This window comes from Microcebus murinus, chromosome 17 (genome assembly GCF_040939455.1).
Source record: "Microcebus murinus isolate Inina chromosome 17, M.murinus_Inina_mat1.0, whole genome shotgun sequence".
NCBI lineage: Eukaryota > Metazoa > Chordata > Mammalia > Primates > Cheirogaleidae > Microcebus > Microcebus murinus.
In genome coordinates this window covers 11,970,787-11,998,232 of record NC_134120.1, presented here as the reverse complement: position 1 = coordinate 11,998,232, position 27,446 = coordinate 11,970,787, and the positions used below count along the sequence as shown (strand labels likewise).

General features: G+C 41.1%; 1 protein-coding gene across 3 annotated transcripts; it reads left to right on the top strand.

The window, feature by feature from the left end:
- The first annotated feature begins 221 nt into the window (after positions 1-221).
- On the top strand, positions 222-21,065 carry SERPINB5 (serpin family B member 5). Of its 3 annotated transcripts, none has more exons than XM_012774465.3 (7): positions 222-358; positions 7,384-7,558; positions 9,972-10,109; positions 12,295-12,412; positions 15,684-15,826; positions 16,156-16,323; positions 19,262-21,065. In XM_012774465.3, exons 2-7 carry the CDS (start codon positions 7,391-7,393, stop codon positions 19,652-19,654), a joined length of 1,128 nt encoding a protein of 375 aa, XP_012629919.2. In that variant the 5' UTR covers positions 222-358; positions 7,384-7,390; the 3' UTR covers positions 19,655-21,065. The 3 variants fall into 3 exon arrangements, with proteins under 3 accessions (XP_012629919.2, XP_075849929.1, XP_075849930.1); XM_075993814.1 differs by having other exon boundaries at positions 225-248; XM_075993815.1 differs by lacking the exon at positions 222-358 and adding an exon at positions 579-600.
- The last annotated feature ends 6,381 nt before the right edge of the window (positions 21,066-27,446 follow it).

Sequence of the window (27,446 nt, the reverse complement as noted above, 5' to 3'; positions counted from 1 at the left end):
AGGGTTGCCTTTATGAATGTATGGTGAATGTATTTAGCCCAAAGCAGGATGTGCCGACAGCCCCTTCCTGCCCGAGCACGTTGGAGGCCTTTAGAAGCTGTGCAGACAACAGCAACTTCAGCCTGAATCATTTCTTTCAATCACGGACAAGCTGCCAAGTGGCATGAGTAAGAACTGAGGGTGCAGCGGTGGGCGGCACGGAGAGAGCCCAGGCTGGGCGTGGTCACGGGGGGCGTGGCGCTGTTCAGGTGAGCCTCCTGCTCTTTTGACCAGAGAGGGTTGTGTCTACCTCAGGTCTTTGTGCTCGTTGCTTGCCTTTTCCTTTGCCGCACGTTTTCCAGGATAACTGGAACTCCAGGTAAGCAAAGTGGGGTAGCAGGGCTGATGATTTCCCTTTTTAGGGCAATTCATAAAATAGTTGTTTGAGCTGATTCAAGACAGTGAACAAAGTGGACATAATGGGCTATTTTCAAGAATAGGTTGTTAGGCTTCAGTACTATCGCCTCCCCCCCCCCACCCGAAATTGGCAGCACTTCCAGCTCCCAGCCCTTTGGGCACCAAGAATACCAGAGAGGGAGTAAAATCCCTTAACCATATAAGGTAAGAATATGAGGAAATAACATGCCTAGGAGGTTTTGGTGGGGGTGGGGGTGGGAGCGACAGTGATTCGTGGAGAAGAAAATATTTCTGAGGATATTTTCAACCCTACCTTGGAGCACAGAATGAATTGACAATGCTAATTTCTGAAAGTGTGTGTGATACAAACTGGAGAAAGTTGAGAGGTATTTGTGTGTGTGGCTCACCTTCCTGGTTGGCAACGTGGGGTTGAGATTCAGACTTACGAACTGCTCTTCTTTTTGGCATTTTAAAGTGTCAGATTGGTGTTCATCTCCTTGTAACTGCATTCTTCTAGGCAGAAAGTGTTCTCCCTCTGTCTCTCTGGGTTTCAGCATAGTTTTAAACAAGTTACACATTTCAGATGTGTATTCTTGGACTTTTAAATTTAGGCTGCTCGTAGTTTTTTACTCGTTGATGCCACACTTTTTTTTTTTCTTAATGGCTTCATTTAAGCGCATCATACAAAAAACCAATTTAACCTGCCAGGTGACTCCACAGGCTTGTAATCAGACTCTCAGCGCTAGAGGTTCTTGGACATGTTTCAGCCCAGCCCCCTCATTTTGTAGATGAGTAGAACTCACAGAGGTGAGTGGTGTCCAAAGTGACGCAGTGCGTAAGTGGCACAGCTGAAAGAGATTCCAAACTTGCCTCCAAACTTGCAGGATGTTTCCGTGATGCCGTGGGTTCCTGTAACATCTGTTTCTTCCTGTACATCTCCCAGGAGGTTTCCAGTAAAATTAGGCAGGTTCCAAACCTCAGTCCCTGCCAGTAAGTGCAAGTGTGAGTCTTGATGAGTCTTGATGGGTAGAGGTGGAAGCCAGTCTGAGGAAAGGATTCTCCATGGAAAAGGAGCCAGCAGGTTTTTTTTATCTTTGCTTCCTAACACCTTGAATTGTGCCATTTCAGTTGCTCTGGGTTGTGGATTGACTTTGGGGCTATGCAGTTTTGTGATTCTTACTGAGTCTGGCTCTACGTTTACTGTCAGGCAACCGGTGAGGTGGGTCAGCAAAGGTGAGGCTTTGAAAGAAACAGGAGCATATATGATATTTCTGAAAATGTGAGGAAAGCAGAGGCTCCCCTGCCATGGGAAATTAAAGCAATTAACCTTATTAGTAATAGCTGCACTGAACTTTCTTGCCCACAAAGCACTTTTCACATACGTTTATTGACTTACTCACTTCCTTTACCCTCATAATATTCTTTCATGCTGCAGAAGCTGTAAAATGTATTTTCTTAATCTGGCACAACCATCCATCCTCATAGACTTAGAATGTGGCCAACAGACATTGTATTTTTAGCCTTCCATTATAGCTATAACAGGCAAGGTTTCTCATGGCATTGCCTAAAGACCAGTTACACCAAATACTTAAAGAGTTTTTTTTCACCACATCTCTCCATCTGTAAAATTAGGCAGACTAGGCTACATGATATCTATAATACCTTAATACAGTAAAAATTTAGTTTCTAAGGGATGAAAAAACTCTGCATATAGCTGTGTGTGTGCACGCATGTGTATGGTTGATGGCCTGTAAGTAGGATGAACGTTGTTCAAATCAAGATGCTTGAAAGGGCCACTGTCAGGACAACAGATGTAAATCTGGACTTTCTCAGATGAAGTGGGACACATAGTCATCTTATCTCATATGGCCTTTATCTCACCCAAATGGTCTAGAGACAAAAAGTTTGAGGATTGTTGGCTTAGATGCATTAAAACCTTAGAAAATCTTTATATAGGGGCCAGTGACACCCTCTAAGTCTAGAGAAGTGAACACTCCCTGTGCCATCCCAGTACAGCATCTCCATTCATCGGGGGCTACTTGCAGCCTCTGGATTGTGTCAGTTCTCTCTGGCCAATATTTTTGCATGGCTAACTGCTACTTGTCCGTCAGGCCTCACTTTTAGTGTGACTTACTTACATGTCACTGTCTCTGAAGAGGTGTCGCTGAGGTTTCTACTATGGGCTGGCTGTTGCTGCTTGAGGGGGTTCCCATGGGGACTTGTGCACCCCATCAAAACACTCATCACACTTACCACACCACTAGCCGACAGCTCCTTGGAGGCAGGAGCACCTGCTCACCTTGGATTTCTTAATGCCTACCTCAGTGCCTGACACACATTACAGACTCAGTTAATACTCGTTAGATGAAAGCAACATAATATTAAGAGTTTGCAATATCAGTGGCAGAAAGAACAAGAGCACCTTCAAGTAGTAAAATCATAGAGACACCCGAGAGAACGAATGCCAGCAAAGATGAAATTACCAGGAAAGCAGGTGGTAAGGTGTGGTGGGGAGGTACCAGGCTGGGAGCTGGAAAAGTGAATTCAGGGCTGGTTTTGCCACTCTCACTCCCTGCGTGGGTGGCCTGGGAGACTTAATTCATCTCCGTCTGCCTCACTTTCCTCATCTGTGAAATGAAGGGGTGGGGCCTGACTAGATCCTCTCCACAGTCTTGTCCCACTGTAAAGGTTTATGATTTTAGGCCGTATTGCAAAAACAGGTACTCTGAAAAAAATTCTTAAAACTTCATTTGTATTACTACTCGAACTTCCATCTCACTTTTCTCTGGTTAAAATCAAATTTCCTTTTAAACTTTTAAGTGACTGAAAGATGTAGTGTTTTCTACGTTGTAACTCTAAATGAAATTATCTTATCGACTAAGTTTATGTAATAAATAAAACAAAAAATAAATGAAATTCTCTTTGTTAAAAATTATTACAGGGTTTTCATAAAATGAAAGAAGAGATCTTTGTAATCAGGTGGTAAAATGGAAAAAATTTGTAGCGATTTTTAGCATTTTGAACACAAGTCATTAGGTATGTAAATTTACCATATAGGAATTGCTAATCCCTTGCACCTGTAAGCTTTATAGCATTTGACCATACAAAATTGTCTATGTAGGAACTTGATGCTTTTTCTTGGGTGTGCATTGCTAATATTGCTGAGATTTCTTTAAATGCTTTGATTGTCTTGCAACACAGTGAGGTGGCAATTGTTACGGCCAAAGTCATCATTTGAGTTACCCCAGACCAGATCATCTTTACAGTGTTTTTAGGTCACTTGGGACTAATCATGGAGTAACTGATCAGATGTATCATGCAATATTTGATTAATTACTTAATGGGTGATTGTTTGCCACTATGACAGTTTCCATTCCTGACCTTTTCTGGCCTTTGGCCAGCATCGAACAATGCTGCTATAGCTGGAATCTCAGGCATTAAGGGCTGCATGACCTTCCCCAACCTGAAGGAGGATTTTTTGAGAAAGGAGCCAGTTAGCACATGAACAGGAAGGCAGACCTGTTTGCATTCATGCATGGAGGACTACCATGCAGAGGAAGAGACTCACTCAAAGGGAGGGTCGGCAGCTGGTGAGAAAGCCCCCTGAGAGGTTAGGTGTGGACTGATCTACATTCTCCAACAGGGACCTGGATCTAAGCCTTGAATTGCAACACAGTGTTAATTGTGTTGTGTAATTAGCTGTACTAGAAGCCACAGTGATCTTGTATTCACAGAGTCATTTAGGCTAAATGTATTCCAAAATGTTATGAGTGAATGTATAACGCTTTAGTTGAACAAAATGGTAAAATGAACATTTCCTTACCTTTTGATCAATTTCTAGAATCCATTTCTAGGTGTTTGCAAACTCTCTCGGCAGATTAATACAAGTCCTTAAACACAGTTTTTCTACACAGAGGAAATCACAAAAAGCACAGTTTGTTACCCACTATGGAAAATTATTCTAATTTTTCTTCTGGAGAGTAGTAAATACATGCTGGGGAGAACTACTTGTGTTTGTTAAAAGACAGTTTGTGTGTTTTCATATTATTATCAGTGTAATTAGGCCTCAAGTTGTGGCAGTGTTAAGCAGCTTGCAGGGATCTGGTTTAGCTATTTCTATTTGGTGAAGAAATAGTTCATTACTCCATGTATATGAAGAGTTGTAGGTGTAGACAAACTCAGCATTATCATTGTGAAATTTGCTGCTGGAGGAAGCCAGAATTCTTATTCTGAAAGTATGTTCCACAGATTCCCCAAACCTTTTGTGAAGAGATTCCTTTAATTTCTCCAGTGCTGGGCACACTGGTTGAAACACTCCACAGGCGCCCAGCTTTGTCTCTGTACACTCTGCTGGTCTCAGTACACACCTAATGCTGGGCAGCTTCCACTGGGGTGTGAGGTCACCCCTTGGCTCCTGCCCCTGCACCGAGGAGAGAAGGAATAATGTTGTTGGCTTTAAAGAAAAGTAAGATGCCCACCCTGACCTTATGTTACCTTTTCAGAGTTTTGTAATTGGAACGCTGGCCTGAGTGCACTAGCTGTATCTATCTGGCATGTAAAGAGAAGGAGGAAGTCAGTGGAGATGACCAGGGAGCGTGAATGGGGTTAACAAAACATTCTGCTTGCTAATGAACTTGCTCAGACTTTGAGATATATTATATTTGCATCCATCCTACACATAAGCCATATATCCCATAAAAGGGAGAATTCTGAAGAATTATTTGAAGACTAGGGGCCCACTCCTAGATCTTATTCTTATGTCTTTGCACTTTGAATTTCTGTCCAGGTACAAAGTGCAAATTGCTATCCTATTCATGCATTTGACTGTAACACATTCTTGGGTCCTGGCTAAAGGAAGCTGTCTATCTTGAGTAGTGGAGCTTCCTTTCTGATGCCAGGGCACAGGTCCTACCTGGAGCCCTTCAATGTTCCATTACTCTCAATCTGTGTGCATGTGTCTGACTGTTTATGGGGAAAGCTTTGAGCCCTGGTCCATGCCCTAATCACCCAGGTGTAGTAATATCAATGGATGTCCCTGAGAATATGCTATCCTGGGGTCAGGCAGAGCCTGGAGAGTTTATGTAGCTCAGCTCCACTTTCAGAAAGGGAAACCCTGACTGTTTGAACTTAACCTAGGTGGCTTTGGAGTTAATCAGTAACTACTAGACTAAACAGGTACGGTAGACTTTTCATTAGAGCTGTGATGCTCAATCTTTTTAAATCTGAGGATTACTTTACTCTTCTAAAAATTACTTTGAGGATCCCATAAAGCTGTTTTTTTTTTTTTAAAGTGTGTATTATATCTGTCAGTATTTACCAACTAGAAATTAAAACCGGAAAAATTTTGAAATATTTACTAATTTATTTAAGCATAACAATAATGTAATCATTATATATTAATGTGAATAATATTTTAATAAAAATATTTTCTAAAGCCAAAAATGTAGGGAGAAGAGTGACATTGTTTTCATTTCTGTAAATTTCTTCAATAGTTGGCTTAATAGAAGACATATTGCCTCTGGGAAACGCCACTGTATACCTATGAGAGATTGAGAGTAAAAAAGGCAAATAATGTCTAAGTATTATTATGAAGATACTTTTGGCCTCATGGACCCCCTCAAAGTGCCTTAGGGATTGCCAGGAGTCAAGCAACAACACTTTGAAAGCTGCTTTATTAGAATTAAAGAACTCTGACATGTTGCCAGTTGCCCACTTGCTGCTATATCCACTTTACAAGGCTTCATATATTTTAGCTGAAGCTGTTCTCCCTTTCCTTTAACTCCCATAATATTTATTATGTCACAAATATGGCAGGGGCAGCCCTGCATTCTATTTATCTGTCTACATATCTGCCCAAAGAGAGTGCCAACTCAGAGAAGGGGAAACTCAGTTGGTCCTTATAGCCTCTTACACACAGTAGGTATGCATTAGTAACAAAACAATAACAGCTCTACTTATTAAATATTGCTACGTGCTTAGTGTCCTACTCAAGCACTACTTACTGTAGTTGTTTCCTAGGGCTGCTGTAACAAAGCAACATAAACAGGGTGGCTTGAAACAGCAGAATTTTATTCTCCTGCTAGTCTGGAGGCTAGCACTTCGAAGCCTCTGGGGGAGAATCTGTTCCATACCCCCCTCTCAGTTTCTGGTGTTGCCAGCAATGCTTAGCATTTCTTGGCTTGTGGAAGCATCACTGCAACGTCTGTCTCCCTCAGTACATGGCTTATGCACCCCCCTTGTGTCTACATCTTCTGTCCTCTGCGCATGTCTGTTTGTGTCTTTTCTCTTATTCTCACAAGGACACTGGTCATCCTGGATTAGGGCCCACCTAACTCCAGTAGGACCTCCTCTTAACTAGTTAGGGAACAGAAAAGACCCTATTTCCACAGAAGGTCACATTCACAGGTACTGGGGATTAGGACTTCAACATATCTTTTTGGGGCACACAACTCAACCCATAACATTTGCTAAATATTAAATTGAACCACACAAAACTGCTGCAATTTGACTGTTTTTGATCTATAAAAATTTCAATTTTGCATGGATTAACTGCAATAGCAAATGAAACAATATGTGATAAATAAAACCAGTTTTGATGAGTGCTGTCAATTCTTCTGGCCACTTGCTGAAGAAGAGGCATGACCTCTGGGCTCCGGGCAAGGGGCGCTGCATCTGGGCAGGTCTGAGTTTGGAGATTCCAGGCAGAGCTGCACACCCAGGGGGCATCATAGACCTCAACTGGCTTGCTTGTTGAACTTACTGAAAACTCCTTCCTCTCTTCTACTCAAGATCATTACTTTGTTGAAATAGAATTCTTTAAAAAAATTTTTTTTAATTTTAGCATATTATGGAGGTACAGATGTTTAGGTTACATATATTGCCTTTGCCCCACCTGAGTCAGAGTTTGAAGTAGAATTCTTACCGTGTTGGCAGAATGTAGTTTAAAGATGTTTTAGAAATTAATCTCTCCCTTGCTCTTGCTTCCAGGCTCACAATGGATGCCCTGCAACTGGCAAATTCAGCGTTTGCTGTTGATCTTTTTAAACAACTGTGTGAAAAGGAGCCAGTGGGCAATGTCCTCTTCTCTCCAATCTGTCTCTCCACCTCTCTGTCACTTGCTCAAGTAGGTGCCAAAGGTGACACAGCAAGTGAAATTGGACAGGTAAATCCCATATCTTATTTCTTCTTTAATTCAGGATACAGTTATTAGAACCCATAGGCAGTACCTAGGGAAAAAAAATGAATGGAGACTTTGTGATCAGAATTGCTCAGGATTGAGAGTCGTGGCATTTCCAGGAGTCTTTTTAGTTTATTTTTAGATGGGAAAGTTCATTTATGTATCCAGCAACCCATGTTTAGAACAGGTATCAGGTTGTGATGGAAAACTTGGAGATCTGCCAGGTAATCATATGCTTTTAATTTTGACTTAAGATATTCTCAATTTATGATGGGTTTATCAAGATACAATCTCATTATAAATCAAGAAGCAAAATCTGTAATTTTTTAAGATTTCTTTTTGGCTATGGTTGGTTATCTAGTTTTGTAAAGTTCTTAGACCTTCAAATGAGATGATTTTCCTGACTATTCGACTTAAGTCCTCATGTACATTTAGATAGTAGGTGAATGTTCTTCTAATTCCATTTCATTATTATTCTTATGGTGATTGTCCTAGTTTGAATAGAATTTTTTTTCCATGAGCTTGTAAGTATTTCAAAAGGGAACACCTTCTTTTTTTCTTTTTCTTTTTTTTTTTTTTTGAGACAGAAGCTCACTCTGTTGCCTGGGCTAGAGTGCCATGGCATCAGCCTAGCTCACAGCGACCTCAAACTCCTGGGGCTTAAGTGATCCTCCTGCCCTAGCCTCCCAAGTAGCTGGGACTACAGGCACATGCCACTGGGCCCAGCTATTTTTTTTTCTAGTTGCCCGGCTAATTTGTTTTTCTATTTTTTTTAAAGTAGATATGGGGTCTTGCTCTTGCTCAGGCTGGTCTTGAACTCCTGACCTTAAGTGATCCTCCCACCTTGGTCTCCCAGAGTGCTAAATTATAGGCGTGAGCCACTGCACCCAGCCATGGGACCACCTCTTGTATCCATAAATCCCTAGAAAGTATGACCCACAAAATGTTGTTAAGGTCAGAATGAAGAATTTATGTGTGGGACTTGAGGAAGCAGCTTCAGTCCTGGGAAGAGATGTATTTTCTCATCTGTTCTCATTCTGAACACCCCAACCCCATATTTCCTACTCCATCTCTCACTCTTCATGTCTTATCTCCCATTAGAGAAGGGCCAGAAAAGAGAACTTCCTGGTGGTGGGTATGTCCCTAAATAATAACAAAGATATTTTCAGTACATGTAATTGATTCCTCAGCAGTTACCTGGGCTTTTTAATTTTCTGGTCTCCTTCACCCATCATTAGGAATGAGAGTTATGCACCGCCTGGGAGAAGCCATTTTGACCCTGCGATGCTGAGGCATTGTGATTCACTGGCACAACGTGCCGGTTTGGTGGCGTTACCTGAGGTGTGGTGTCAGGGTGTGGCCATTATGAGTTATGGAGTGAGGAGAGAATCACCTTATGCTGAAATCACATTTTGTGGTGCCACAAAATAGAGAAGATGCTAGACTATAATTGGTTGGAACAAAAATAAATTAGGACCAAAATAAAAGGATTAAGCCCTGCAAATAATAGTATCCTGGTTTTAAATGGCTTAAAATAACACTTTAAGAATAATAATTAACAGTTCAGTGAATCCATATGATATTTTAGGTGTTTTGCATATGATATTTGGAATCTTCATAACAACTCAGAAAAGTAGGTATCCTCAGTTCATTTTACAGAGGGGAAAAGAAGGCTCTGAAGAGTTGGACGAGATTCCGTTTCTAGAAGGCAAAGGCTGGAATTCAAAGGCAGGGCAATGTGACTCTAGACCACCCAGAGCAGCCCACCATGGATTATAGTTGCTTGTCATAAATTCATCTGGCACTTTTTAAAGCATTTAGAGTGAGCATATAGACTCTGGCTAGAGGTACTTCTGTCCTGGAATCTGATTACTTGGCTAATGATTCTCTCTCTTGGTATTAAATCTCTCTCTTCTGGTTTCTAAATTGGATAGAAATTTCAACCTAGCTTCATCTTTTTTCAGGTTTGTAAATCTTTCTGTGTGAGCGTTAAGGGAATCACTTTGAAGAAGGGACAAATGTTCCCTATTTCACAATCAGGAAGAATATCTTTATGGTAGTGTCTCTCAACTGGGACAATTTTGTCCTCCCCTTCCCACTCTGGGGACATTTGGCAATGCCTGCAGACATTTTTGGTTGCCACTAATGGGGGGAGGAGTGGTATGACATCTCATAGGCCAGGGATGCTGCTAAGCATCCTGCAATACCCAAGACAGCTCCCCACAACAGAGAATTATCAAGCCAAAAATGTCAATAGTGCTAAGGCTAAGAAGCCTTGCTTTATAGGAACAACTGGGCAGGGATATTCTGTACGTCCTGATGAGACTGGCCATTATCACGTGTCCACTTCAGTGGGAAGAGGCAGTGCTTTCTGGGTAATGGAGTTTTCTCTTGACAGGTTCTTCATTTTGAAAATGTCAAAGATGTGCCCTTTGGATTTCAAACAGTAACATCGGATGTAAACAAACTTAGTTCCTTTTACTCATTGAAACTAATCAAGCGGCTCTATGTAGACAAATCTCTGAATCCTTCAACAGTAAGTTCTTTAAAACAATTAGAATGATTTAACTTTTTGCCAGGAGTGGCATTTTTGCATTGTTAGACCTATAACTTTTTTTCAGTGAATTTGTAGGATGTTCATTTATGATGTGAGGCTTCTTAAAATAAGTAAATCCCTATGGAGAGGTTGAATACAGCAGGAATCAACTGCAGTCACATCTTCTAACTAAAAATATAGAGAAGCTTGTGGGCTTCCCTTTCCCTCTCAAACACTCATAAATCTTACCCTTCCTTTCAGCTTCCTCTGAGAGAATTGAGAACATAGTAATTAACTCTCTAACAAATGTATCTGCTTATCTATTTAGACAAGGAGTGCAAGACAGCTCATGATTTAAATTTTTTTCTCCATAAGCAGCAGGGCATATGGCCTGGAACAATGTTTTGGCTCTCCACCTAATTTGTTTAGGCACACAATGTTCTCCTTATGTTCATCAAAATCAATAAGAAAAATACTAACTATGAATCAACAGTTTTTATCAGTTACTAATTGTTTTTGTTTGTTTTACTAGGCCAGTCAGATGGAGATGTATACAAGGAAGCTCTGATTGTTTAAGTTCAGCCATTTCTTGATGAAATTATACAAAGAACACTGTGGTACCCTTATATTTGGCACCAGAGTGTATCATAATATTTTTAAAATTTGTATTGAAATACATAGTCAACATTCTAGACTATATGGAGGTTCTCTCTCTACTTTAGCAATATAGAGTTGATTTAGTTCTTGTTTGGATGGTCAAAATTTCAAGCTTTCTAAATCTAAAAGCTAGACTGCCAGTTAAATATTGTATCAAAATTTTACACTTTTTGCAGTAGGTATTTGTTTTTGTGTTTGAGAGCCTTTGAGGACATGGGTTACTAGATATGGTTGTGAGTTTGTTATTGTTGCTTGAAGACATAGATACACAACCATTTTTCTTCCAACAATCACCTGGGGAATTAAAAAAATCTGAGATGTGATTTGGAGCCTGAGCATGGAAAATTTCTAAAAGCTCTGTAGGTGATCTTTAAGAAGATGATTAATACGTTTTTGTTGCTCCAGTGAGGACAATGGGGGCCCTTCATCTTGCTGAGGCTTTCTGAGGCTCTTAGGTAGCACCAGCTCTCTCAGTCAATAGAGGCAATAGTTAGTCAGGCAATAGTCAGCCCCAAGGTTGGTTTGCAATTAACTGAAGCTAAGTTAATTGGCTGAGGCTGTAGCTGCTCTGAAGCAATTCAAGGATTCCTGTGCTTAGAAGTGAAGTGACATGATATCTAATCAAGTTACTTTCATTCAGTTTTGTTGAACTTTCACTCATTCAATGTTTGGAATTATTTCAACCAGACTAGGAGTTGTAAATATTTAAGACTCCTTTCCATTGCTCCTGTTGGTTGTATAACATCTGCAAATTTACTAGCTAATAGTACAAACTATTAGGTGGTCTGTGGAGGACCACCTGCATCAGAACTACCTGGGGGTTAAAAGGGCAAATTCTTGGGCTCAGATTTCTTAAATCAAGGTCAATGGGGATGGGATTTATGGTTTTGCATTTTTAACAAGCATTAGAATTAGAACCACTGCTATGTTCTCTACAGCACTGTGTTTCAGACTTTAATGTGCAGATGAAAACACCTGGAAATCTTGTTAAAATTCACATTCTGATTCAGTAAGTCTAGGGTGGGGGCTGAGGTTCTTCAATTCTAACAAGGTCCCAGGTGATGCTGTAAGTACCACCTTGGACCACACTTTGAGTAACAAGAGCCTATAGAGTATTTATTTATTTTAGTGAGATAAGAGTTTTCTGTTCATAGTTCTCTTCTCTGTACATTTCCTCTATTCTAATATATATGTATACATATACACATATAACATTTTAATGTTTCTGAAATTGGAATCCATATTATAATTGGGTATGTTTAACATAGTGTTTCTTTTGTTTTCCCCAAAGTGGATACTAAATTGATGGATGCATTTAATATTTGAAATTGTCTTATAATTGATAAAAATGAAACATCAAATACAAAGAAAATTCACCGATTTTTACATGAGGTTTCAACCCATTATAGTGTTACTGATCCATGGTAATAGATATTTAAGAATCCTTTTGTTAGAACAGGGCAACAATGCAATAGCTTGACTACAGACTTTAAGTACTTTGTGATTTTATGAACTGGATATTTTTCAGGAGTTCATCAGCTCTACTAAGAGACCCTATGCAAAAGAATTGGAAACTGTTGACTTCAAAGATAAATTGGAAGAAACGAAAGGCCAGATCAACAACTCAATTAAGGATCTCACAGATGGCAAGTACCCTTTATTTGTTCCGCTACAAATTCCTAAGTAAACAGATCCTCCTTTCTATGAATCCTTGCTTCAAGCATTAAAAAAAAAAAAAAAATGAACATCTGGAGGATTCCTCAGATATTTTCAGTACACAAGCTAAATTCTTGCCCTGTCAAGCCATGTCAACAACTTGTATTTTTGGGCATTTCTTGCATCATCTCATCGCTTGGCAGAAACTGCTGGTGCTTCAGTTTTAGTCCGCCTTGCCTTGATCGCCCTCTATCAGCCACAAGCCCTAGTGCAGCCCCAGCTGGGCCTCTAACAAAGTATGACTGGGCATATCATGAAGCCAGTTTTTCAATTTGGAAATGGAGGGATTGGACTATAACTTCATGATCCCCAAGGCCGCTTCCAGATCATAAATTCTACAAACGTATGACGGAAAAAAGAACAAAAGATCTTACGCAAATATACATATAGAAAAACCAAATAAACTGTAGCGGAATCTTGTCCTCAGTGCCACAGCGCCCCCTGCTGGTCGCTTCTCTGACAGTCCCGGCGTTCCTCGGCAGCACCTCGGGTCCGATCTCTGCCTCAGGGCTCCCCCAGGCGTCTCCCTTCTCGGACACCTCCTCCTTCGGTTAAAATGCCCGGGGAGTCGTCTTCCTTGCTAGAAAGGAATTGGAGCTAAGATGATTTTGAGTGCAAATCAGTGACTATGTCCCCCTTCCCAGGGGATATATTTATATTTGTGTAGGGAGGGACCCACTGGGAGAAAGCACCTAATCATGAAGGAAAGAAGCGCGCGGGCAGTCACTGACGTCTACGGAGAGATACACTTCCGGTGCAAGGGAGACCCACTTCCTGTGAGAATGACCGGAGTCCACAGCTGCCCTCCCTCTGAGCTGATTCAGGAATGATATGGTCTGTCAGGGCAGGAATTGCAGGGTGAGGACTCAGAACGAACTCTGAAGTCATTCAAGACCTAGATTTAAATCCAGGCACTGCCACTTATTAACTGTGATATTTGGACACGGAGCCTCAATTTACTGTAAAATGGGGCAATAATTACCTGTTTTAATTTTTACGTGGTTGCTGTGAGGATCAAATTAGGTAATATATACCCACATATATATGTACACACATATACATACATATATATCGTGTACATAAATATTACTGAAATGAAGTTTCTTTGGCTTCATATATAAAGCAAAACTTTGGTATAAGTAACATCAGGTTAAGCACAGTTTTTAAAGTTATAAGCAAAAAGCAGCTCCTGTTTAAATCACTGTGTAACAGGTTTGCTTTTAGAATTTCTAAATAATCGTATTTTCTCTGGAAGAGCCTTTTATATCTTAATATACTTACGGTTTTGACTGGAGAAGGTAGTTTAGTGAAGACTTCTAAATTTGAAGTCAGAAGCTCAGGATTTAAGCTGAAGCTTTGTCACTTACTGGCTCCTATGCTTCTTTTGTTCTTCAGTAACACTAATACATATCCAACACATCCCATAGCATTGGCAAGACCAGTTACATACATAATTTGTGTGGTTCAGTGCAAAAATCAAAATGCAGGGCCTCTTATTTAAAATTTTTTTTTTTTTTTTTTGAGACAGCGTCTCACTCTGTTGCCCAGGCTAGAGTGCTGTGGCATCAGCCTAGCTCACAACAACCTCAAATTCCTGGGCTCAAGCAATCCTGCTGCCTCAGCCTCCTGAGTAGCTGGGACTATAGGCATGTGCCACTATGCCAAGCTAATTTTTTCTATATGTTTTTAGTTGTCCAGCTAATTTCTTTCTATTTTTAATAGAGATGGGGTCTCGCTCTTGCTCAGGCTGGTCTCGAACTCCTGACCTTGAGCAATCCACCCGCCTCAGCCTCCCAGAGTGCTAGGATACAGGCGTGAGTTCCTCGCCTGGCCCTCTTATTTAAAAATTTAATAAGAATTTTAAGATGGTGATAGATTAACATTAAGCCAAACATAGGGCCTTTCACACAGGAGTCACAGGCCTGTGAAGTGGACCCTGAAGATTGATGTGAAAATCAGAGATTAGGTAAATGAAAACACTTTTTAAAAAACTCAAATTCTGCCGGGCGCGGTGGCTCACGCCTGTAATCCTAGCACTCTGGGAGGCTGAGGCAGGCGGATTGCTCGAGGTCAGGAGTTCGAAACCAGCCTGAGCAAGAGCAAGACCCCGTCTCTACTATCAATAGAAAGAAATTAATTGGCCAACTAATATATATAGAAAAAATTAGCTGGGCATGGTGGCACATGCCTATAGTCCCAGCTACTCGGGAGGCTGAGGCAGGAGGATCACCTGAGCCCAGGAGTTTGAGGTTGCTGTGAGCGAGGCTGACGCCACGGCACTCACTCTAGCCTGGGCAACAGAGTGAGACTCTGTCTCAAAAACAACAACAACAACAACAAAAAACAAACTTAAATTCTATTCAAATATGAGAAGTTCTTTTTAGTAAGAGATTATCACCCTTGAACTATTTTGGCTGTTGGGGATTTGAACTCTATAATAATTACAGTTGTGTTTGAGACCCATGGTGATTTCAGGTGACATTGAGGCATACAGCCTACCTGCAAGGAGTGCAATTGTGGGAGTGGGTGGAGAGCTGTGGGGTGAAGGAAAGAGCCTCCAGACACGCTTTCCAGCTGAGTGAACTAGGACAGTCCTTTGGCCTCTCTCAGCTTCAGTTTACTCCACTATAAAATGGGAATAATCATCTTTGCCCTAAAGGACTGTTGTGAAAAAAGTGAGATAATTTATTAACAAATGTTGAGCACAGGGCCAGATGTAAAGCAAGTGATAATGCATTTTCATTTAAGAGCTCAGGCTATGGAGTCAGAAAGACCTGGCTTTGAATCCTTAATTCACCTTTGCTTGTGTGTCATCTTGAGCAAGTAACTTAAAATCACTGATGAGTCTCTGGTTCCTCATCTGTAAACTAGGGACCAATATATGATATCATATATATAAATATCTTGCATACTGCCTGACACAGAATAGGCATTTAAAAATGATGGCTGTCCTTCCTACTTCTTGTCCTTTTTTCTCCCTACCTTCCTTCATTCTTCTATCTTGCCTTATTTGGTAAATCTGATTGTGTCAAGGTAGAAGAAGGGGAAAGAGTCCTTTAAAATTAGATGGTCTGGGCTACCAGGCCTTACATGATGTGACTCTAGCAAGTGGTAAACACTCAGTGAATCATATGCATATGAATATCAGATATAGTTTGGAATAATAACTCTGCTATTTGTGTTTTTCTAAAATCATTGCAGGCCACTTTGAGAACATTTTAGCTGACAACAGTGTGAATGACCAGACCAAAATCCTCATGGTTAATGCTGCGTATTTTGTTGGAAAGTGGATGAAGAAATTTCCTGAATCAGAAACAAAAGAATGCCCTTTCAGAGTCAGCAAGGTATGTGGGGCAACACATAGCAGTAAAAGGATCCCAACTATAGATCTGAAAAATGATAGCAGCAGAGCGGAGCATAGGAGTTCATTCCAATGAGGGATCTGAGGGAATAGGAAGTGCCTGTCCTCGGATGAACAGCTGGGAGGTAAGAGGTAGAAAAGCAACCATAATTCAGAGACCTTCCTCCATTCATTTCCAGAATGTCTTCAAGGGCCTGAGTGAAATTTATAGAACTTATAACCCAGTGGGGAAAGCTGAATCATCAGCTAGAAAATAGCTACAAATATCTGTGTAAACTGAAAAGTAAGCAGTCCAAATTTTTCATTTTACAGACAGACACCAAACCAGTGCAAATGATGAATCTGGAGGCCACGTTCTGTCTGGGCAACATTGACAGTATCAATTCTAAGATCATAGAGCTTCCTTTTCAAAATAAGCATCTCAGCATGCTCATCCTCCTACCCAAGGACGTGGAGGATGAGTCAACGGGCTTGGAGAAGGTAAGGAGGAGGCAGGTGTTCTACGCGAAGGTGCCCCCTGGCAAAGAGATGTGTGGACAGAGCAGTGTGGGGCTGTGAGAAGTGGGGACAGCCCTGCCTTACTGTCACTGGCTCAGCAACCTCCAAGGATTCCATGGTCCTTTCTGGGGCCTTTCCTCCTTAATATTAAAAACAGCTGACATTTATTTGGCACTTACAATGTGCAAGAACTGTGATAAGTTGCCTATGTGCATTATCTCATTTAACTCTTAAAGCAGTACGAGGAGTGAGAGACTATTGCTATACTCTTATTTACCACTGAGAGAATTGAGGCACAGAGGGGTAGGTTAGGTAACTAGTCCATGGTCACATAACTCATCCATGGTATGCAGAGTCAGGATTTGAGCCCAGGAAGGTTGGGGCATGTTCTTAACTCTAGGCTAGAGCCCCTCTCATATCTCCTCTGCTGTAAGGCACCAAATTGCTATATACTGCCCAGTCCATTGTCTTGAGAACAAAAGCCACCCCCCTCTGTCTCTCTCTCTTTTTAAAAAATTAGTAGGCATTATTTTTTAGAGCAGTTTTTGGCTTACAGAAAAATGAACAGAAAGTACAGGGAATTCCCATATACTCCCTCTCCCCTCCCAATCCTACAGTTTCCCCTATTATTAGCATCTTGCATTTGTTACAGTTGATGAGCCAATATTGACACATTATTATTAACTCAGGTCCACAGTCTACATTAAGGTTCACTCTTTGTGTTGTACATTTATGGGGTTTTAATACATATACACACATATATGAGATTTTATTATGCTTCAACTTTTTGTATTCTATAGATTATTATATTATTATACTATACTTTATAATTTATAGTATATATTTTTTATATTGTAAAATTATTATATTATTTATTTATATGGATTATTAAGGCATAAGATTTACATAAAAGTAGCAGTTTGATCTGCTGGGGAATGAAATTTTGGTGTCCCCCTGCTCCCTCCCCTTCCACCCAGCTGCCTGAGTCCTGCTGTCCTGCAGGTGCCGTCCCTGGCTTCCCTTCTTGCTCCGCCCACCTGGGCCTCCACCGTTGGCCAGGAAGGAGGAGGCTCTCTGAAGAGCCAGGGATCACCTTCCAGCCTCAGTTACTTGCTGACTTTCCAGGGGACAGTCTGACCCAGTCCCCATCTTAACTTTATCCACTTGTCATTATGTTTTATCCATCACTTTATTAACTGAATAATAATTACTGTTCTGGTTCCTTCTTTGGTTTTTGTTCTCTTTTTTAACTCCATCTCATGCCTTAATCTTTCAGCCACTATTAAGCTGTCTTGGATTTTTCCTTACATATGAAACTACCCTCAAACAAGTGCCAATTTTCTTCTTCTTAAAGTATGGAACTACAGAAAATGATCTTTTGAGTTTCAGAAAGGAATGTTTAAAAATACATATTGTATTAGTTTGTTTGGGTTGCTGTAACAAAGTGTGCCACAAGCTGGGTAGCTTAAATGACAGAGATTTATTTTCTCACAGTTCTGGAGGCTGTAAATCTGAGATCAAGTTGTGGGCAGGGTTGGTTCTTTCTGAGGGCCCTGCGGGAGAATCTGTCCCAGGCCTCTGCCCTTGCTGCTGGGGGCTGCTGGTGATCTTCGGATCTTCAGTGTCCTCGGCTTGTAAATGCATCACCCTGATCTCTGCCTTCATTCTCATGTGGCGTTCTTCCTGTGTGTCTCTGGGGTCAAATTCCCCCTTTTTACAAGGGGGAATTACACCAGTAATATTGGATTATGGCCCACCCTAATGACCTCTGATGATCTTCACTGATTACATCTGCAATGATTCTATTTTCAAATAATGTCACATTCTGAGGTACTTCAGTTAGGACTTCAGCATATGGATTGAGAGGCCCAGTTCAACCCATAACACATATACAATGGAGGGATTTTTTTTTTCCTCTTACATGGTCTTTTTGAATTATAAATGTATTTTCCCCTCGTCCCATTCCTGCGTGGTAAATGGAAAATGGACAAGGAATATCCTGTTGGCTCAAAACTCTAGTTACTTATGACAGTCTTTCCATCCTAATAATTTGTCGAAAAGTTGAAACAGTTTCCATTGAAAAGTAATTATAATAGGATAGCAAGAGAATCCAATGGTTCCCTCCCCTAGTAAAAAACAAAAGAAAATAAAACAACCCAGGTTGTGACCTTGGTATGTCCCTGATTTTTACAGAGTTCACATGAATAATGCAGGTATAATATTGCTCCAGGATAGTAAAGGTCTAGGTATTATCATTCTTTGTTGTACATGTGTTTCTCTCCTAACTAGTGGGGAGATTGCAAGGACAAGGAGCAATTTGAGATTTGCTCAGTGAAGAATTTTATGACACAGTAATTTTATGCTTCATTGCATATCTCTCATTTTTTAAACTAGCTAAAATGGATGCTTTCACCACCTATGATATTAAAGAATGACTCAGAGACAGTTCAAGTTCTCATTTTTAAAAAAGTACTTTAGCTTTAATTTAAGTTATTAAATTTGATGCCATACCTAGTACATGAATATTTTGGATTTCCTCTTAGAGAATTTATAATAAGCATTCAAGAAATCTGTATAAAAACTTTTCTCATTTTATATTCTTTTCCTTATTGTGTATGCAACACCATAATCCATGCATTTGTTTCCCTAAAGCTACTCTATAACTTAAAAGAAAATAAGAAACCCCTGCCCTCATAAATTTCAGTGCAAAGGGAGCATTATTGTATGGTGGGGGGTGGGGAGCAAAGCTGGTGGATCTTACAAAAGAAACTAGTCACTTCCACAACTGCTGGCCCGTCTTTGATGGTCCATCCAGACTGCTTCAAAACTGGGCTTGTAATAAAACTTTGTTTCTAGTCAAGCAAGATCTTTTACAATTAGAAACAAATAAAAATAATTTCTTCTCCTTTTTGTTTTTCAGATTGAAAAACAACTCAGCTCAGAGTCGCTGTCGCAGTGGACCAATCCCAGCACCATGGCCAACGCCAAAGTCAAACTCTCCATTCCAAAATTTAAGGTGGAAAGGAATATTGATCCCAAGGCTAGTCTGGAAAACCTAGGGCTGAAAAATATCTTTAATGAAACAACATCTGATTTCTCTGGAATTTCAGAGACTAAGGGAGTGGCCCTATCAAATGTCGTTCACAGAGTGTGCTTAGAAATCACCGAAGATGGCGGGGATTCCATTGAGGTGCCAGGGTCACGAATCTTGCAGCACAAGGATGAATTCAATGCCGACCACCCATTTATTTACCTCATCAGGCACAACAAAACTCGGAACATTGTGTTCTTTGGCAAATTCTGTTCCCCTTAAATAGCTTGGTGCAAAGTTAAGTCCCAACCTCCCACTCCCTACTTTTCTGTGGATGCAGATTTCTGTAAATTCTGCATCCAGAGAATCCATTTCTAAATACAAAAAATTGTTAATGTTGCTGGATCAGGAAGCACCCAGTACATGTCATATGTAGCCTTTGCATTAATAGGCTTTTCTTTTCCAAGTCTTTCCTTTGTTTCCCTTTTTTTCCTCATAAAAGACAATGACATATGCTTTTAATGAAAAGGAATCACCTTAGAGAAAAATATTTATTTGTTATTTGGCAAACTGTCCAGGGTTGTTGGCAGAAACATAATCTTCCACAAAGAAAATTCCTATAAGGAAGATGTGGAGGATCTTATTCTCGGAGCTTTGCCTTCCTTCCCTGGGATATAGAATATTCCAGACATTCTTATTTCCCTGAAAGACTATAAAGAAACTGGTGCATGGGACCCACAAAACTTCCCTGGAGCCTAGGAAACTTGGGCACGTGCTCAGGCTACTACAGGTCCAGAACTCCTTATGTTTCTGGGAGGCAGATGTTTTTTCAAAGTCTGAATTTTTAGAATTTTAGAAAGATAATATGTCGCACATACTTTATATTATGGAACTCTATTGATAGGATCTGAGACAGTACCCTATAAATCAACACCTATATATTTCTGTAGCAAGGTGTAGAATATGTATACAAAATGGATAAATAAAGACTTTAGCCCTTAAGTGGTCAATTTTTGATGCCAAATGAGTATAGCACCAGCTTGTGAAAATCCTTTTTTTGCAGAACTTTTTAGATTGTGGAATGTTAGGTAAGGAAGTAAAGACCTCTAGTAGCTAAAGTGCAAAATCCCAGGGGGAAGTTCAGATCTTATTGAAAACCGACTTTCACTTTTGATAGGTGTCCCACCTCATCATTTGATTGGTGCTAGACTGGTGGCAGGGGCTTCTAACTGACTCATAAGGTTTTGGATGTTGGACGCCAGGGACTTGAAATGCACAGGGACTCTCTCAATGGCCAATAAAAGAGTTTCGTGAATGTTGAAGGAACTTGTGTCTGTGTACTGTGATAGCGGGAAAAGGAAAGGAACCTAATATCTTTAGAAAATATAAGTCAGGCTATGAAAGTGCTCATACTGCCTTGACACATATTTTTTCAAAGTCTATGGGTTTAGTTATTTTAGACAGCAAGCTGATAACTTACATTAATAGTAATTTGTAAAGTTGGTTTGATAAGCTATCCATGCTAAATGTTCATGTATTAATTCACTACCCAAAGAATATATTTACTGAAGATTTTGAGACATTCCTTCCCCTATCTCTTCTGTGCTATTCATTGTAAATAGATTTTTCTTGTTCCAAGGTTCCACATTGAATTTCTCCTATGCTATTGACAATAAAATATTATTGAACAACATATCTTGTTTTTTTCCATTAAGTTAGACATTACTGTTTTTGAAATAGAACCAAGCCATTCATTTACAAAAGCATCCCTGTATGTAAATGTTTTTTGGGGATTGATGTAGACTGAAAATGAGTAAGAATTATTACTGTCCCTTCCCTCTTGTTTTCCTTTCTTCCTGGCCCTCCACTCTCCTTTTTCCTCCCACATCCTTTCATCCTAGGGGAGAGAGGACCAGGGAGGTGCTGGATTGATTCTCAACCACATGACAATGTTTAAGGAAATCAGAGGCTTTTTCACTCCAGGTCCTTTTCACTCCAGGTCCACCCTCAAAATGTATTTAATTGTATTAAGTAAGCTGTATATATTTAAAATATTTTCTTTTCTTATCAAGAGCATTTTGAGACTGAGTCCAGAGCTAGACCTTCCAACCTCTGTACTAGATGCCACCATCTTCCAACTGGCAATAACCTGTGACAAACGGACCCTGAACGCCTGCCTTTAAAGAATTCCTCCCTCTTTAAAGAGTTCTTCTCTATTTAGGAGTTCCCAAATGTTTGTTTTATCCTGGAAGTCCTTTTCTTGTCAAACAAAACATCCCTGAAGTCAGAGACTGGTCCTGCAGTAATGGGCTCAATTACTTCCTTTGCTTATTCTCACAGTGACCCTAGAGTTAGGGGCTGTGCCTATTTTATGAGGAAATATGGGCTCAGATGAATAGATAAGGCATCCAAATTGGTAATGGGTTCGGACTTGGCTGCAGCTCTGTCTGACCCCAAAGCCCAGTACTCCTTCTGCTGGGCCTCATGGCCTTTGGGCTATGCATGGGGGCTCCCTCTGGATGGCTTAGCTGTGACTCACGCATTACACGGGACCCCTGGCCACCCAGTGTTTCCAAAATGATCAACCTGTCCCTGCCTTTAAGGAAAAAACAGAACACCTCTTGGCCAGAACCTGTGCTAGTCCTACCAGGACACGGGAGCAGCAGGACCTCTTGCCTGCCTGCTGGAGAGACAGGCTGATACTGTCCCTTGCAGGACAGGGCACTTCTGCCCGAGGTAGCTGCACCCAGAAAGGTGTGAGAAGGAAGTGGGATGTCAGCCAGGCCCGGAGCCTCAGTAGGACATGGACAGGCAGGAATGGGGCAGGGTGTTCCTTGAGGGAGAACGCCTGTGCCACAGTCACCAGCTTCCCCACGCCCCAACAGTGGCAGTGCCTGGGGCTGTGGTGCTCACATCCATGCTTGCTTGTGATGGGCGAGGGTGTAGCTCAGCGGCTTCTGCTCCTCACTTTAGACCAGAGTGACAGCCACATGCGGCATAATCTGCCCCTTCGTGTTATAGAGAAATGGCAAGTTGCAGGACAGTGCTTTTGTTAAGTATTTGAAATCTGGAAGGCGAAATTGCTGGCAAACAGTGGGGAGCTGGTGCCACCTCAGAGCCGCGTGCACTTACCTAAAGGGAGGGGCCAGGCCACGGGGTTTCAGGCCTGCTCTGGGACCTTGAGGCAGATCTGGGGGAGGGGTTAGCCTTTGACTTAAGTAATCAAACAACTCAGGAAGGGGCCTCCAGTGTAGCACAAAAGCCCTCACCTAACAGGAGGCCTGGGGAATATGATGACCAGGGTTTTAGAAGCAAAAGCCCATGAATTTGAACTCTAAGTTTCTGAATTCAGGCTTTTGAAATCTCAGATGATTGTGAAATTTAGATTAAATGATATTTCAAATTCTCCCACTTCACAAAGATCAAATTTTAATAATCTCAAAACTGCCTTTGAATAATCTTTTTTTTTGAGACAGGATCTTGCTCTGTAACCACAAGTCTTTTGGTGAAATAAGTATGCATTTCTGATGTTTGTATATATGTACATAAAAATGTAACATATACATGTACATGCACATATATGGGATTGCTGAGCCATAGTTTATGCAAATATTCAGCTTTGGTAGACAGTGTCAGTTTCCCAAAGCGGTTCTACTAGTGCCCCTCTATCTTTTATTATTATTAAATAATAATTATTAATAATTAACTTTTCCAACTATGGCTCCTACCATCACCACTGCCACTCTTGGAGTAATTATTATGAGCTGAGCATGTTGATAAACATGACATTTATTATAATTTGGCTTCATAACAACCCTGTGAGAACTTGTTAGAGATGAAAAGAACTGAAGTTCAGACACAGGACATAACAAACCTTGCTGAGCACAGATGGCTGGTGAGTTGTTACGGTTAGGATTTAAACCTCAGCTCTCTCACTCCACAGTCTAAACTTTTAATCACTAGATTTGATTCCATTAAAAACTTACTTGGTGAATTAAACCGTCTACCTTCAAGGGCATATTTTCTTCTGTTTATGTTAAAAATGAAATATTAGGTTAAATGGAAGACAAATGAGTGTAGATAAAATAAAACAGTTAAATGTCTACATAAAAAGTACATCTTCCATAAGTGTTTACTTTTCAAATATTTCTGGTTAAACGTAATACACTTTTTCAAAAACTCTGTTTTTTTCATGGTTCTGGTCAGTCAGCTGTAGGCCCTTTGCAATTGACACCGGATGAAAAGGCTTCCCTCTTTTCGTTTTAGCTCTGGGACTAGATACCACTTGTACAACATTCTTATTCTCAACCCTGCCCACTGTCACAGAGGATTTCGGGGATGAGAACTTACCTGCTCAATGGCTTTTGTTCCTGTCACCATCCTCTGCCCAGATACTAATAGCTGCTTGAGTTTGTCAGAGCCTTTCAAAAGAAGAGATTAAAGTTTTTCACTGACCGTGAATGACTATTTTTGTCCCAAGTCCTGGAACAAAGTGAATGGCATTATTCCCATTAGTGATGAGATAGATACAGATGTGTTCCTAGAAGTTTCGACAGCCTCAAGGAGTCTTGCCAGACCCGTGTAGCCCGAACTGACAGCTCCTTCTGTCTCCACCATGGGCTCCTTCCTACCTCTCACGTAACCTGGTACCCACTCTAACAAATAGTCAATATCAACACATAGTTTTGATCAGTGGAAAATAGAGTTTGATCGCGTGGGTGATCCATGTGTTTTTGTTGTCTTGGTTGTCCATTGGACCTAACAAGGGCTTCTCTGAAGACTTAAAACAAAACTGTTCAGTGTTTCCAAGCATGTGTCTGGAGGAATGGTACTTCCGTGGGGGACCAGAAGTTCTGTGAAAATAGGAGTCCATGGTCGAAAAAATCTTGAAAAGACTGTGTTGAACAAAGCTAAACAGATTCTGCAGCAGTTTCCTAAGTGTTTGTGAAGTTAATGTGTTTTCTGAATCTCTGGTAGAAGGTGTAGTGCTTGGTTTCCTAAATTTATGTGACCTTTAAATCTGCTAGTCTCACTGCATCTTAGAGGACTGTTGTTTAGTGGATCTAGTTTGGGGAAAAGTCAACTCACCTGGGAAACAGACTTGGGGAAGAAAATCCAGATTTTTCAGGGTGCCATGTGGGTGCTGTGGAAAGAACCCTGGTGTGGGAGACAAGAAGCCCTGGATTCCAACATCCAAGACACTCCCCCATCTGTGGCTCAGCTTCTACCTGGACATGAGGGAGGGAGGGCCTTTATCTCAGCAATCTCTGAGATTTTTCTTGATGCCTACAGTCCACAAGGCTGAGATGCATCCTCTGTCCTGAGCCAGTCCTCACCCATCCATCTGTGGGGAGCTGACTGTCACCTCCACACCTAAAAGCACAGTCAAGGGTCTGACGCTGCTCTTTGACACTGAGAACAAGGCTGGCTTCCCCGAAGTGAAGAGGCATGAGTGCTATGGCTCCCCATCCCCACTTTGGCAGGAAAATTGGAACACCTGAGGCTAGGACCCACCTGTGTCAATTCTAGAACCTCAACTTAGTGGTGAAATGACTCTTTCCCCCCCAGAAATTCCAGCAATGCTACCAAGGGAGGTAGGAAGTGTAAAGGCAATATAACCAGCTGCTTCTCCCACACTGTATGCTTGTTTTTTTTCTGTTCAGCTATAAACATAGGGCTGTCTTGTTTCCTACCGTCCACCCCAGCCTTTTCCTTTTCCTTCAGGCTTTCTCCTACATGAGCACCATCGCATAGCCTGTGAGGGTTGATCCCTGCACAAGGGCATCCTATAGAGAGGTGAGCAGGGGCTAACATCAAGCTTATGCTGCCCTGGCATATCAGGACCCCAGGGTGTGGAACTGTGTCTGAGGAAGAGTCACCTCTTTTGAATTCACAAAAAGATGCTGTATAGGCTAGCAGTGACCTGTTCAGTATTCAGTAAAACTTGCAGAAGAAATAAAAGCATCATCACATCATTAATATTACTATCATTATTACCATTGCTGACATCATCATCATCAATTCAATATTTTACTTTGCTAAGATAATGATCCTATGTAAAATTAGACCAATTAAAAGTAGGTAGATTTCAGGAGCAAATAAGCTGATGAGAAGTAGGTCATGCTTCGGAGAACACACCTACCCTGGGATAGAGGGCTGGGGAGGAGCCTTGGGCAGCTCACAGCCGTGATGTTGCAATGCACATTCTGTTTGCTGTGATGACAAGCTGAGACTGCACTCTTTGGCTGTCACCCTGGCCTTCACCTCAGACTGCCTGTGGTCCAACAGGGGTAATTATAATACCATCCCCAGCTCCACCATTCCTCAAGGAGGACACCTGGGTGAAGGGAGTTTTATGCCTAAGAAGCAAAGCTTGGGTGCTGGGGATATGGGCACTTATGCACTGCACCCAAATAAACAGGCTTTTCTCCTTTGCTGAGAGGCTGGTGTGGATGCTAAGCTTGGTCAACTGCTAAAAGCCGGTTCTGGAAGTTGGGATGAGCTGTTTTCCCTTACCCTTAGTTCTTCTTCTTTGCTGATGTAGGAAAAAGCAGGAACTCAACACATTGGGTAATTAGGTCAATGGCTTTCCATGCACAGAAGAGGTTTTCCCATCCATAGGGAGGCATCATTGGAAAGGTGCTGGCATGAGCACCTGCCTCAGCTGGCAGACACGAGACCATCCTGAGTGTTGTTCTCCTTGTCAAAATTCACCACCTATAATGGAGGCACAGGAAGCAGCAAATTAGATTTACACTCTGTATTCCACAATTTTAAGCATGTCATGCTCAATAATGAATTTATGTCTTTATTTAATAAAATCATACTGAGCATGTAATAGACAGCTGTCTGACCACCTAACTATGGAACTCCTAACTAGACTTTCATTTCCTATCTCTGTCTTGTCCACAAGGTTATCACAGAAATTGTCTTCTATCCAATCCTTCACTTAATTCTTTTAAGTGAATTAATTAATTCACTTAATTCAATTAACTAATTGAATTAATTGTTCAATTAATTCTTTGGATAAATGTTTATTGGCTGAAGTGTGGGGGATGAGAAGCAAAAGTGAGACACAGGGGTCATAGTCATGTCACAGAAAATGGGCAGGAAGCAGAGCCCTGATGGGGTCACTAGAGGGGAGCCAGGGCAAGAGGTAAGACTCCAACTGAGTCTAAGCTGAGTCAGAGAGGTTCATTCCAACTCAAACAATGCCATTGTATTATCCACAATTAAGAAAATTGACCATCGCGTCTCTTCATCTTATCTTCCACTAGATGGCGCTGTTCGTCACACTATAATAGTGCTGTCCGGGGTCTCAAACTACCAGCTGTCAATAGCTTTTCTTTGAGATCTGTAAACTCACACCATGCCTCAGACCTTCTGCTCCTGCTTTTCTAGGGACGTTCTTGAAGCACTTTGTTCCCTTTGACGGCAGGAGGCACACTCTTCAACTCTCCCTCTGCCTGTTCCTTATATGTTAACATTCTTTAAAGTTTTATTCTAGGCACCCCCCACCCCCCATCCCCCACCCCCACAGCAGATCTCTAGAGCTTATTCATCTTGCTTAACTGAAACTTTATGCCCCTTGATTACTAACTGTCCATTTCCCCTCCCCCATTCCACTCTGATTCTATGACTTTAACCATTTTAACTGGAATCTACCATATATGTGAAAAAATATGCCCTCCTTCCCATCCTCCGGTTAGAAGTGGAACCTACCATATATATGGAATCATGCAGGATTTGTCTTTCTGTGCCTGGCTTATTTCACTTGGCATAATGTCCTCCAGGGTCATCCATGATGTCACATATTGCAGAATTTCCTTCTTTTTGAAGGCTGAATAGAATTCCTATGTCTGTACTTCATTTTCTCTATCCATTTATCTTTCGATGGACATTTAAGTTGTATCTTGGCTATTGTGAATAGTGCTGCAACAAACATCAGAGTTCTAATACCTCTTTTGAGATTCTGTTTTCAAATCTTTTGGATTAATACCCAGAAGTTGGATGTCTGGACCATATGGTAGTTCCATTTTTAATTTTTTGAGGAACCTCTATGCTGTTTTCTACA

Excerpts from the sequence above, each read along its gene's own strand:
- SERPINB5 (XM_012774465.3), top strand. The coding sequence starts at position 7,391 with ATGGATGCCCTGCAACTGGCAAATTCAGCGTTTGCTGTTGATCTTTTT. Across the intron at positions 12,413-15,683 it reads AATTAAGGATCTCACAGATG|GCCACTTTGAGAACATTTTA; the intron begins GCAAGTACCCTT and ends AAATCATTGCAG. Across the intron at positions 15,827-16,155 it reads GCCCTTTCAGAGTCAGCAAG|ACAGACACCAAACCAGTGCA; the intron begins GTATGTGGGGCA and ends TTCATTTTACAG.